A 13,942-nucleotide genomic window follows, 5' to 3' on the forward strand; every position below is an offset into this window, starting at 1 on the left:
CAATGCGAGACTCCATTTCCTCATTGCCCTGAACGTCAGTGCATTAGCCAGGGTAGATAATGTCTTTGTGATGAGAAGACATACTCATGTTGCAACCCAGGGTTTGGACCTTTATAGCATTTTAAAGGGTCATCAGGGAGAGAAGAGAGTAAAATTGACTGTCACTTCAGAGGTAGGCTGCTTGCAAATTGAAAGCACTTAAGGCTCATTGAGCTCAATATGGTACCTGACTCCACACTGTGGAGAAGTTGAGATTTATTGCTACCATGAAGTCACTCGTGAAGGAGACAGGGGGCATCAGGCTCAGAGAAGAGACAGCAAATCAAGGATATTTATCTAAAGCTGGGAGACAAATATTGCGTGGAGGGGGAGGGGGAGAGACTAACGCTGATGTGCTCAAGTGTAACTGCCCAAGCACTAAATAAGAAGACCAACTGGCACGGTGGTTGTAGAGCGGCAGTGCACATCCCTCTGCTACCTGCACACCTTGATTGTGAAAAAGATTCCTGGAGTTTCACAACGACTGACAGAACCAGGAACACAGAAACTTTAAATGAAAATTTAGCATCTCTTAACGTAGGATATCTTTAATTTTGAAACAGTACTAAAATTAGATTCTGATTGTGTCTACTTGTATTCATTATGTTCTACTGTATGTACCTGTGAATGTTTGTTTTTACATTTACATTTACATTTTATCTGCCAAGCTTTTGAACAAATTCAAAAATTTTAATGCACCTGTACAGTACAGCATTTTGGATATTATTTGTCACATGGATTGCTAACATATATTACTCACTAAATTCATGACTATAAATTCATTACCATGTGGTATTTGGTTCTTCAGTAGTAACCATGTTCATAGACAGCTTTCCTGTCATTTTTCATTTCACCCGGTTCCCGGAATCCCAATTAAAAGAATAATGGTATGCCAGAAAAATATTTTTTCTGTTACATATAATTTTCTATATTTTTAAATATGTATTAACAAAGATTGTGATATACTGTTAATTTCTATCCTAATTAAATGCATTCTACTGGCAAATCATGAAAATTGCAATCAGTGACATTCAGATGTCTGTGCTGTTAATGTCGAATAGAAAAGGTTTTATTGTAATCTGCATTCAAAGACAAACCTTGATAAGTGCATTTTCTTTTTAGTGATAATTTTCCTTGTTATTAAAAAAGTAACTAATACATCTAACAAAATCTGTACAATTCACTATAAAGTAAAGAAATAGTCAAGTTTCTTCTTCAGTTTTTGTCACTAATACCCCAAAAAATATAGCTGGCTGTTTAAAAATTTTTTGTGGAATTTGTTTAAAGAAAGGTCATCATATTTTTTATCAGTTGGATACACTGTTTGCCAAAAGACCAAGTCAGAGTCTCTCCCAGTCTGTTTCCATCCGCGGAAATCTAAAGTCTAAAATGTCAACCTTACCTTCAGTACTCTTGATACACTTTCTTTCCAAAGCTGGCGTTTAAATACTCTGGACATAATGCTTCTTGTACCGCAAGAAAAATTTCTTCAGTCTTTTTTAGAATGCCTTGTATACTAAAGTAACTGTGAATATAGTGCAGGAACACAGCATTGTGCTCTCTGTGATCACACTCCACTAAAAATCTGCACTACCTGGGTTTGAAATGGGCTACTAGCCTCTTGTGAAAACTAGACAAGATAATTAAGACAAGAGCCAAACCCAAAGCAAGATCCAAAGATGGACATTAAAGGATAACACCCATGGTCATTGGGCCTTGACCATACTTCACGAGGTCTTTGAAACCCAGACTTGAATGTCTTTGTGCAAGTGACACGAAGATGTGTAAAAAAGTAGCCCTCCCTCATCATTTCCACATCCAGCGTGATAATTTACTGTGATATCCCCAGATCAGTTAACTAATCCTCCAACACAAGGGGTTTCAGGTAGCTCTGTGCTTCACCTTCAGGTCAACAAAGAAGATGTTCCTGGAGATTAGACTACAATTACTATTTAATGGTGGCATCATATGTTACAAATACTAAATTTCAAAATTTCGGGAAACATCCAGAATGTAATACGAAGCACAAATGATTTTTTTTGAATTGGCCAGGAAAACAGATAAATGATGCATAATTTTTATTTTTAGTTTTAATTTTAATCTTAATTGTAGTTGGGATATAACATCTTTTCCTGTGTATCTTGAAGGATACCTACTTAAACCCATTTCACTCATGTTGCTTATTGAATTTATTTAGTGAATGCTTGAATTTGATACTGCAATACAAGCAATTTTTATCAGCTTTTTTATGTGAAAAAATATTTCTGAAAGGGCTGAAGTATAGTTACCTAGTCCACTCCACCAGTAAAAATTTATAAATAAAATGTAAAATTCATAGTGCCAGTTACAATGTAATTGTCACCTAACCCAGGCACACTTGCAGAAAGGGCTTCAGCATTGCTGACATGTTCTTCGTCACAGAACATAAGACCGCAGTACACCTTGTTTTGATAACCAGGGTTAAAGTGCAGCATCTCCTCATGTAAGAGAGATAGCATTGTGTGACATCCACCCACACTCTTAACCGAATTCTAATTTACTCATCTCTATAAATGAACATTGAAGCTTAATGTGTTGTATTTTATTTTTTGTTCTTCCTGTACACATTCTGCGCAGTAACTAGGTATTGAGTGTCTACCAGTTAGCCAGGTAATTGTCACAGGCAGTGGTATCGTATTGCAAAATATACACGTGGGGCAGAGGAGGTCATTTTTACAGACGTCAGTGCAAACATGATATTCCTGTTTCTTTTTTTTTTTACATAAAATCCTCAAATTCTAGAAGACTTCATAAAACAAATTTTGAGCAACAGAAACAACAATGGAGAAAATGTTAATTTTATATTTAAGTATTTGCTTATTTTTAGTTCTATACGTTCACTGCATCCCAGAAAGGAAATTAAAATATTGCATTTATCACTACTGAAACACATTTTTATGGCGCACAACGAGCAGCAAAGCACTGCAATATGAGAATGTCTCCAGTCCAAAGAGTTAAAACACAAAATAGCCCTACAAAAAGGGTTACCAAAAACATCAGAGCTGAAAGCAGTTGTTCAATTTTATAATTTATTGTTTTCTGAAAGGTGTCCTTTATAAGAATTGCATTGAAAACCAGTTAACTCATTGATTTTTAATAAAGCACAGTGAGTTATGTAGTATGCAGAATCCTTGGGAGGAACAGTGTAACAAGAGAGCATCTGAATAATTCATGGAAAACCGTGAACCAGTGCTCCCAATAGAAATAGCACATTCACTGAATAAAAAAGAGCCAAGCACACAACTTAAGAAAGATGTCTTTTTTCTTACCATGTCAGAATGCCAATTAAAACCATGTCATATCTAAAAGACAGTGTTAGACTATATTAATATTACTTTTAAACTGGCAGGAAGTGCTAATGAACTATATACAGCATAATGCAGTTGCACATGGATTATTCAAGTATGTCAAATACGTTTTTAAAGGTACTATAGCAAACAGCAGGTTTGTACACATTAGTTACGCATAAATCACACCAAATACATTCGTTTAACATGCTGTTTCAAATTCTAATTTTGAAATTTATGGCTTGCAAGAAAAGAACCAGTGTAAGGTCAGAGGTCACTGGAAATATTTGCAATGGTCAAAATTCTTCCAGACAGGTAAGTACTCAGCTAAGATATGCAAGGAATTAGAAGGAAGGTACAGAGACCATAACATAGGGATTTTTATATATTAAATTTATTTTTACTTCATTGTTAACTTAGTTGATGCCTTTGGCTGTGATGGACTTGAGTCCCATCCAAAGCATATCCTGAATCGCTTGTGCATTCAACATAGGCTCCAGACTACTACAATCCTAACTAGAATAAGCAGTTAAAAATAATGAGCCTTTTTAATTAGTTTAAAGTAGACTGTTACCCAAAAGGTGGGTGGCCTGTGGTTCTAAGTCTGTTTTTTATGTCCCCAAGAGATTTATGTTCTCTACTTTTATTTCAACATGGCATTTTTGTTTTCTCCATCATTGCCATTTCATCAATACCTAACCATAGTTTTATAATCATGAAGCACACCCATGATAAGATTATCATCTTCATTTGTTGCTCTATTTATTCATTCTCTTTATTCAAGCTTTTTGTTAGGGGCAGCTGGTAGTGTAGTGGTTAAAGCTGCTCCCTTTGGATCTAAAGGTCACTGTACAAAATCCACCTGATGGTGTAGTACTCTTGAGCAAGGTACTTACCCTAAACTGTTCTACTAAAATTACCCTACTGTATAAATGGGTAAATAATAAGTAACTTAACATTGAGAGTTGCTTTGGAGAAAAGTGTTAGGTAAATGTTCTTTTTTGTTTTTAAGTGCATATGATATGTCTCTTGCAAACATATGTGTCGGTCTGTCATTTGTTTTATCTGTAACTTGTAAAAGTGCCCTGAGTCTGACCTAAGGACACAGCGCTAAAGAAAATTATAGAATGTGTGAATGATACCTTTGGCCTAATCAAGTTTCAGTGTAAAGTCTGTACACAGAGCTACTTAAAACAATTTCTTTTGTTCATAAAGCTGAGTAATTTAACTGCATCCATTCAGAACGTTTAACAAGATTCTGAAGTAATGATTCCATCTACCGCTGGAAGTAAAGAATTACAACATTTACAGCCATTAGACAACGGTACGCGTGCGATGCTTGGCTCTACCAATAGAGGGCCCTGCAGGCTAACATTTCAATCTCATCCAGTTCAATGTTGATTTATTATATTCTACTTTGATACTGAGCGTAAACAAGATGAATGATAACTTGCAGACAGGTAATAGATCAGCACAGTCCCTGAATCTATAGCTTGTATCTCTGGATGCTCCAGGTTAGATTTTCTGTTCTAACCATAATCTCAAACTCCAGTGCATTGTAACAAAGCCACCTCTGCGTGTTCTGTCAAGTTTTATCGGTCCTTCCTTCTGTTTATTATCAAAATCTGCTTGTCCAAAGCAGAGTGGTTTTCTGGAGCCTATCCAAAGGGGACAAGGCAAAGTACCCCCTGGATAGGATGCCAGTCCATCACAGGGCAATCACACACTCTCACTATCATTAATCACTTGTCCAAATCAAGGAAAGGTGGTCCAGAGCCATCCCAGCAACAGAGTTGATACCAGCCGCATATGAAGACATTCAATCAAACCTGTACATACAATAAGCAATTTCAGAGCCACCAATTTTACCAAAAACGTGCTTTTGGACTGAGAGGGGGCAACCAGAGCACCCAGAGGAAAACCATATAAGCACCGGGGGAACATGCAAACATTTACATGTATTTATTTCGCAAAGGCTTTTGTCCAAAAGAATTTCCAATGAACTCTATGTAGTGTTACCAGCCCACACAGCTTATTCACCACAGTGACTTACACTGCTAGATACACTACTTACAATGGGTCACTCATCCATACATCAGTGGAACACACACTCTCTGTGTCACTCACACACTATGCGGGAACCTGAACAGCATGTCTCTAGGCTGTGGGAAGAAACCAGAGCACCTGGAGGAAACCCACACAGACATGGGGAGAACATGCAAACTCCATACAAACCGCGCAGCGATTGAACCCACATCCTCTCGCACCACCCAGGCGCTGTGAGACAGCAGCGCTACTCGCTTTGCCACCCTGACACCACACAACCAGACCTGGATTCAAACCAATGGCCAAAAAGCCCAGGTGCTGTGAGACAGCAGCAGCTACCTACTGCACCATCACACCACCCAGTCCTCCTGAGTACTTGAGTATAATGTTTCTGAATACGATTACTAATATTTTTCATCCCCTCTCAATACCTGAAAATTGTTTGCACCTGCAAGTCGCTTTACTTTTCCCGGCTTGGGGCAGCAGGGGGTGCAGCGGTTAGAGCGGTTTGTGCTTAAACAAAACATCCTGGGTTTGAATGCTGCAGTAGCACTGATCTTGGTACTTACATGTTAGTCCTGCTACAGCTGTTAAAACGAGTAAATAAGTGCAGGTAGTTTCCCACTGATTCAGCCAAGTCTTTTGTCCAAAAAGGCAGTTTACAACACCAGCACTGTAAGTTGTCCTGGAAAAAGGGAGTCAGCTGAACAAATTCAGCAAAAAGCAAACAGCTCGAGGGCAACACAGAATTATGAATCAACTCAGTGCAATAAAATTTCTCCAGAAATATGAGAAATTAAAACGTAACGACTGCCTTTAGTAAATATGCTCGAAGGTATTGCGCTGGACAACAGCCAAATGTGTTTTTAAAGGAGAAAAAACAAAGAAAGATATTATTAAAAATGTTATTTATTTTTAAACAAGTAAGTATGTTCTGAGAGGTTCCGCCGCCGGCGTACTGGTAGGTATACACACACGTCGAGTGTACTGTACTGTGTAGGTAAGGTGAAAGCAGGTAAAACTGTGCTGTGTGTGTGTGTTGCGGTTACCATGACTTTACTGTGGTCCAAAAAACTCCTCCCCCTCTCTGGCCCGGGTCAAATTCGTTTTTATATCATTGATTTTAATATCCTAGCGCACATTTTTACCTCAGAAACTTTGTGAAACGACGACCGCGACTGAAACTTGTTAAATTAGGGAGTACTGACGGTACCTTACTGTACTGTAAATACAGAGTATCAGTATGTAACGGCATCCTGTCACTCAGTCGCTGTGCTGAAGTTCAGGTCCAAATGAAATTCTGTTAGGAATTTGCACACATGATGATAAACATTTCGATATAAACTGACGAAAATGCGGAATTGTGTGCCGTAAGGCGATACGTATGATACGGTCAAATAAATTAATTTGCAAAATGATTTTAAGAAGTTGATAATTAAACTGGTAGCTAATAATTTCGAGAACTGAGTGGCTGTTACACATGAATGTCACCGATCGTTTAGTAGACACGTTAGGCGCCGAGTCTTAAGCTTTTATTTTAAAGAAGACAAACCTGTATTTCCTTTATGTTCTCCATCGGAGCGGCGGTTTGGATCAACCTGGTCCTCACGTTGGACTTGGTTGAACGAGAGCCGCTTTCCTCCTTATTTTCACTCTCCATGTTCGTTTAACTGTTTAAGTGTGGATAGTGTGCTTAAATGTGTACGTCCAACACTTTATTACTGTTATTCCCTGTTCGGTTTCTGGCACCGCAGCGAGCGAATCCTCCGAGCTCGAGCTCCCGCTCGCTCACGTCGCGAGCTCCGCAGCGCCTCGCGGTTGTTGTGCCCCCCGTTGCCTGGGAAACGCCTCGGGGTAGTCTTGAGAGCACGTGAGGTCCCGCGCTGTCCCGGGCCGAAGGCGGCGCGTTGTTCGCAAGTCCAGAAATTATGCACCGGTGACAACAGGCAGGTTTTCGTCGTTAGGGTGTAGAGAGGTCGAATAGGCGTAACACGGGCTTTTTTAATCAAGCCTAATTCCCTCCCCATTTTTCGCAAAACTGCGAATATTTTCGTTCCCAGCTTGAAACGTTGTTATGAGCATTCATTGTTCGATCTGTTTTAGTAAGACAGGAGGTGAAAATGTAATTTAATGTGGAAAAGTGTAACATGATCATACATTTATTTAGCACATGCTCTTCTCCAAAGCAACTTCCAGTCAGCTCTATGTAGTTATCAGCCCACACACCTTATTCACCAAGGTGACTTATACTGCTAGATACTACTTACAATGGGTCACTCATCCATACATCAGTGGAACACACTCTCTCTTTCTGTCAGTCACACACTATGGGTGAACCTGAACAGCATGTCTGAGGACTGTGGGAGGAAACCAGAGCACCTGGAGAAAACCCACGCAGATACAGGGAGAACATGCAAACTCCACACAAACCGAGCGGGGATTGAACCCGTGTCCTCTCACACCATCCAGGTGCTGTGAGACAGTAGCGCTACTCACTGTACCACCATCCCACCCAGTAAACATAATCATTTTCTTCAACTGTTAGTGTTGGAGCAGGAACCCTGCCATTGCACTTTCAAAGCAGAGATGGTTGTTCACTGGGTTCTTCACAGGTTACTTATATTCTAAAACAATGACGATATTCGTTGTTCGTTCTGTTACCGTCTGAACCTCTAGCAAGTCATCTTGTTTTAGCCGACAGTTCCTTGGGAAGAATCGACTGAAGAAGCCCAGAGGTACTGCTAAAGTAGTGCCTCTCGAAAGGCGACAGGGAAAGGTGTGTGTTGCTGAACACCAGGGCAAGGTGTGTGTCTACTAAAGAAGCCACAGGGATTTGTAGGGAAGTCTTTGTATAGGGCAACAGTGTGTTGGGTATGACAGGCAGCTAGTAGAGGAAGAGTACGGAAGAGGTTACTGGGGCTGTGGAGAGGGCATCTACATGGCTGTAGATCAAGAGAGATGAGCTGTGGGTTCAGGGTAGCGCTACCCGGACAACCTTGATCAACCTTGGTCAGATCACCTGGGTGAGAGTGTCCGAAAAGCCCAAAACGCCCAGTGATGTCAGGTTACTTCACTGATGATGTGCCCTGGTGCATCATATCATTCTGCTGCTGAGATTTCCTCTTCTGTGCTTACATTACTCAGATATGTACACACAGATTCCTGTAAAAGGGGGTGTGGTGGCGCAGTGGGTTTAGCCTGTGCCTGCTCTCTGGCGGGTCTGGGGTTTGAGTCCCACTTGGGGTGCCTCGTGATGGACTGGCGACCCATCCTGGGTGTGTTCCCTCCCTCCCCAGCCTTGCACCCTGTGTTGCCAGGTTAGGCTCTGGTTTGCCACCAACCCACTTTGATACAAGCAGCTAAATAATTTGAACTCTATAATATTATACATACTTGTATGTACTTATTTTTTAACGTAAATTCGTTATTGAACGTTCCTTGCTGTCTACTGGATATAAGGAAAGCACAATTTGTTTCCAAAACGCACTGCCTACAAACATATCCATTAATGTCCTCATTAAGTGTTTAAAATCATAGTGTTTCATATCATGTTAAAATTGGGTTGGTAGTTACAGTATAGGGGGGCACAGTGGTGCAGTGGGTTGAGTCGGGTCCTGCTCTCTTGTGGGTCTGGGGTTCGAGTCCCACTTGGGATGCCTTGTGACGGACTGGCATCTTGTCCTGGGTGTGTCCCCTCCCCCTCCAGCCTTGCGCCCTGTGTTGCCAGGTTAGGCTCCGGCTCGCCGCAACCCCACTAGGGACAAGCGGTTTCAGCCACTGTGTGTGTGTGTGTGTGTGTGTGTGTGTGTGTGTGTGTGTGTGTGGGTGGTTACAGTATATAGGTGTGTTACAGTGTTTAGTGATATTTGAGAAAATTCGTTTGGGGCTTTCAGATGGGCTGGGAACATGTGATTTTTCACTTTTAAAATAATGGGAAATAGGCTGTCAGTCTCATAAACTTCAGTATCCACAACAATTTTAGGAACAGATTAATTTCGTAAATCGAGGGATTGCTGTTACCCTACAGATAAGCATACTATCCAGGGTGTACCCTGCCTAGTCCAGCACCCTGCTGCCAGGGTAGGCTCCAGGTCACCACAATATGCTGAATTAAGGCAACAGTTATTGATTGTGAGGGAGAAATATTTCCGATGATATTTAATATTTACATAGCTACAGCTCATTGATTCTTACTGCTCCTGTGTCAGTTCCCTTCTTCAGTATGTGATTTGAAGCTTCTCAATGCACTAAACCAGAGGTTCTTAACCTTTTCTATGCCATTTTCCCCTTTAAGAATCTTTTGAAAGCGAAGATCCCGGACCTAAAAAAATGTCCATTAAAAAGTGAACTTAATTAATTGAAACTTGATCACTGTCACACACACACACATTTTCTGAACCGCTTGTCCCATACGGGGTCGCGGGGAACCAGAGCCTACCCGGCAACACAGGGCGTAAGGCCGGAGGGGGAGGGGACACACCCAGGACGGGACGCCAGTCCATCGCAAGGCACCCCAAGCGGGACTCGAACCCCAGACCCACCGGAGAGCAGGACCCGGTCCAACCCACCGCACCCCCTGATCACTGTCACATAGAATTATATTTTAAATATCAAAGGCATTTAGTAATATTAAATAAAATATGCTGTAGTAACATTTTTGATTTTGCTTGTATTTAGTGAACACCAGGTTAAGAACCCCTGATGTAAAGGGTGCACAAGTCAGGTTGACAACGTCTCTCCTGAGCCAGGTGACAGAGCCATTGCTCCATCTTCTGCTGGAGCCCCTGCAACCTCCTCTTGGACCCATTATCTTGCAGATCACTTTTCACTGCCAGCTCTCTACCAACAAAAGTTTGGAGTGCTCTTTCAAAATAGTGCACTCAGAGCTACCCCGAAGGCTGTCTCGTCTCTCCTGCCATCGCCAAGGTCCACAACGCTGTGCCGGTCTTGCTGTTGTTGCAGCTGTGCATGTTGCTTTGTAATTGTAATTATCTGAAGTCAACATTTGTTTCTGTTCTTCCTCCTCCCAGCCCCTGGACACCATCTCCCTGGGGCGAGTCACTCGGTTGAGACCTGGGAACTCTCACTGGTAGCACTGACCGAAACACTGATGATCACCTCCTGACCAGATGGGAGCATCCAGACGACCACCTGAGCCCCTTAAACAGCTTGTGCTGCACTAGCAATTTTGCCTAATGGTGCAGTATCCTCATGCCCACGAGGGGTATACAGCCAGCTGCCCTTGGACCCCCCAGAGGTTTTTCGCTCTCAATACCAGCTGCCAATTAATGTTTTTTCCCTCTTCTCTGCCACATTCTGCCTTTTATCGCCAAACTTGTTTCCACCTGTCATTCTTATGAATAATGCTATATGCTGCATGATTCTGAACTTTATTGCACTCGCTCAAATTAAGACATTTGAAGAAACCAGTTGTGAAGAGCACTATAAAGAATAAACTGGTTTGACCTGACTGCTGCACATTTCCTTTAAATGTCTCATGATACCTATCTGAAGAAAAAAAAAAAAAAGCTTTAACACTGAATAGCAGAGTAAATAAGTCATTCTATGCTGTAATCTATACTGACCACCAAGACTGTGTGTGTTTTGGGCCATTAAAAACACCTACAATAAGCATGTAATGACCATATGAGTGCCAGAAAAACTTCAACATGACCTAATATTTTACATGTGAGAGGCTTCCCCGCCCAGTGATGAAGCTGAAATGTTAAGTTCATGCTTTTCATGATACAACTGATTAGTTGAATGGTGTTTAATATTAGTAAGCATCCACCCTTGGGTTCATTTACTCATTTAATGAACACTTTTCTTTAAAGTGACCTACATGATTCTACTTATTATTTATACAGCTGGGTAACTACTTTACTAGAGCAACTCAAGGGGAGGTATCTTGCTCAGGGGTAATACAGCTGGAGGTGAGATTCAACCCTGCAACCTTTCGATCCAAAAGGCAGCAGCAGCAGCAGCAATAACCACTTCACTACCAGCTGACCAGCCATATACTGACTATGCTGAGGATGAGCCAGAACCTGTCCGCGTATTTGAGGTAAAGTAAGGTAAGGTAAGATGTGCGGTGCGAGTGCCAGCCAGGTATTCCGGTAAAAGAAAAAAAGAAAAAAAAAAAAAAAAAAGAAAGGATGCGGAAGCAAAGCGAAGGGATCGGGGGTTGAAGCCTTTATTAATGAGAATAGTGCAAGTTGTGCGATCACGCGTGGAAAAGGTGTGGCGAATCAGGAGGGACCCGAGAGGTTTTCACGTGGTGTGTCCGTCCGTGTTCTCCCAGCTTGCTCCAATACCGTTACGACACACACACACACAAAAATTTTAAACGGGGCTTCTTCGGAGAGCCCCGAGGACCCCCCCACCGCTGCTCGATATCTTCCCCGGATCGAGGCGCGGGCGCCCCCTGTCGGCGGGTCGCCGTACGTCAGCGCTGCCCAAGATGGACGCTCGGCTCTCCTGTTCGCCCAGCCACGGAGGAGTGACTTTGCGTCTCGCGGCGTAGCGCGGTTCCGGACACAAAAGAAGGGGCTACGGCTGTGCGCGGCGGCTCGCGCCCACAACACAGCAGCAAGCGCGAGGAGCTCGGTGGGATTTACGCGTGCAGCTCGCGCCGCGGCCATGAGCTCCGCGGAGGGAACGGACGAGACGGCGAAGGACGCGGCCGATACGGCGCCGTTCTATCAGTCCGGTAAGGCAGCGTGTGGGGGGCGAGCGGGACGGGGACGCGGGTGCGGGTGCGGGTGCGGGTGCGTCCTCACGGCCACGGGCGTGCGGGGGCGTTCATTGTCCCACTCGTACCCCCCCTTCCTCCTCCTCCTCCTTCTCCTTCTCCTTCCACCGCACTGCACATTGTTTCCCCCGGCGGGCGTTGACAAAAGGGAGCCCGTGCGCGGGGGATGCCGCTCGGCGCGCGACGCTCCTTTCCCGAAGCGCGTGCACGCTGCATACATGCGCGCGTTTCTCGCTGAAAGATGGAGATAGAGATGGATGGATGGAGGTGGACATGGAGATGCCGCGTTGGGTTCGACGCTTCTTGCGTGCAGCGCATCACGCAGGAGCTGGAAGGAAGCAGACATTTAATTTTTTGTTTTTAATTATTTTTTTTTTTTTAAAGCAGTCGTCCAGTTTCCTACAACGTGTTTTTTTTTTTTTTTTTTTTTTTTTTTTTTTTTTTTTTTTTGTGGGGGGGGTCTTGCATATCAGCAGCATTTATTTATTGGCATTTATAATTGTCCATTATTGTGGGAAATCCGTGCATTTAAAAAAATAAATAAATAAATGCAGCGCATCATCAATACAGAAACCCTTCTGTTATTACTAAATACAGATAAAATGTACCTATGCTATGCTCTAAATCATATATATAAATCATAGAGTATGAATTATTGTGGTGCATTAATCTCAACTTGATAGTGAAATATTGGACTATAAGCACAAAGCTGTCTTTTCTCTACCAGCTCTCCGTAGGTATGACACCATGCTTTGAGTCATGCCTGGCTTGAATTATTCTCGCTCGCATGAATACAGAGCAGACCCTGCTGCCGTTTACTGTTCGAAGGGTACAGATGTGCGAACCCTCGCTGGAAGAAGCTCTGCCGTGCTGCGGTTCTGCAGTCGCACCTCCGGATGTTCACGTTCACAAAAGAAGGGTTTCAATCAGTGGTTTTTGTTTTTTAGGTTGTAAAACCAGGTGCCCTTGACTCCCACATTTCTGTAGTTATCTTGAGTTGAAGAACAAAAAAAAAAAAAAAAAAGTGACTTATTGAAAGTGTGGCCCTTTGAGCAGTGCTGGGGTGTGTGTTACGGTATCTCGCTCACTGGGGGGGGGGGGTTGTGACTTTATTTCAGTGTGTGTGATGCCCGACACTTGCTGACTCCCTAAGCTTACTGACATTTTCACGCTTGGAGACGTGGATTCCTTGGTGTGTGCACAACCCTGTGTGCCAACACAAGAACCAACAGTTAGAGAAAATGTAATTCTGTATGATTCTGACATTTCAGTATTATTTAGCTCATTTTTATTGCTGTCCTATTAAAATTGACCAATTGCGACAAATAATTCCATTTCCCATGCAGGTAAGTGGCTCTGCTGATGTTAATTGCACGTTCAATCAGGCGATGGTGTCATCAACGCGGTGGTGTGTGTGTGTGTGGGTTCCCCCCCCTCTTCTCTTCCCCCCCCCAGCTCTCTGAACTTTTGACAAGGATACATGTGTCCAAGCGCTGGTTCCTGGAGGAATCCGGAGTAGCTTGAAGTCGTACCCCGGCGCGCTGCCCTTATGGCCTTGCTCTTCGGAGCTGGCGGAAGGCCCACGAGGACGCGGTCGTGCCGTTTTTCACCGTGCGTGTGCCGTACCGCGCGTTAGTCGGAGCGGAACGCAGCCTGCGGGGTCGGATGGTATCCCCGTGCGAACGCGGCGCTCCCTGCTGCCGATAGACTCGTGGAAAGCAAGAAAGAGCACTTCTCTGCGACACTTATCGACCCCTACCTTTGGTTACCTCTTCCTACC

At 43.1% G+C, this 13,942-nt stretch overlaps 2 protein-coding genes across 4 annotated transcripts in view; one reads left to right on the forward strand and one right to left on the reverse strand.

The window, feature by feature from the left end:
• dnah5 (dynein, axonemal, heavy chain 5) overlaps positions 1–1,498 on the reverse strand; it is a 58,800-nt gene extending 57,302 nt beyond the window's left edge. The window contains exon 1 of the mRNA XM_018762728.2: positions 1,442–1,498. Coding sequence (XP_018618244.2) covers positions 1,442–1,498 — 57 coding nt within the window. The remainder of the gene's footprint in view (positions 1–1,441) is intronic.
• Positions 1,499–11,845: 10,347 nt separating this feature from the next.
• triob (trio Rho guanine nucleotide exchange factor b) overlaps positions 11,846–13,942 on the forward strand; it is a 113,126-nt gene continuing 111,029 nt past the window's right edge. For all 3 annotated transcript variants that reach the window (XM_029259822.1, XM_029259823.1, XM_029259824.1), the window contains exon 1: positions 11,846–12,120. In XM_029259822.1, coding sequence (XP_029115655.1) covers positions 12,051–12,120 — 70 coding nt within the window. In that variant the 5' untranslated portion in view covers positions 11,846–12,050. The remainder of the gene's footprint in view (positions 12,121–13,942) is intronic.

This window comes from Scleropages formosus, chromosome 18 (assembly GCF_900964775.1).
Source record: "Scleropages formosus chromosome 18, fSclFor1.1, whole genome shotgun sequence".
Taxonomy (NCBI): Eukaryota; Metazoa; Chordata; class Actinopteri; order Osteoglossiformes; family Osteoglossidae; genus Scleropages; species Scleropages formosus.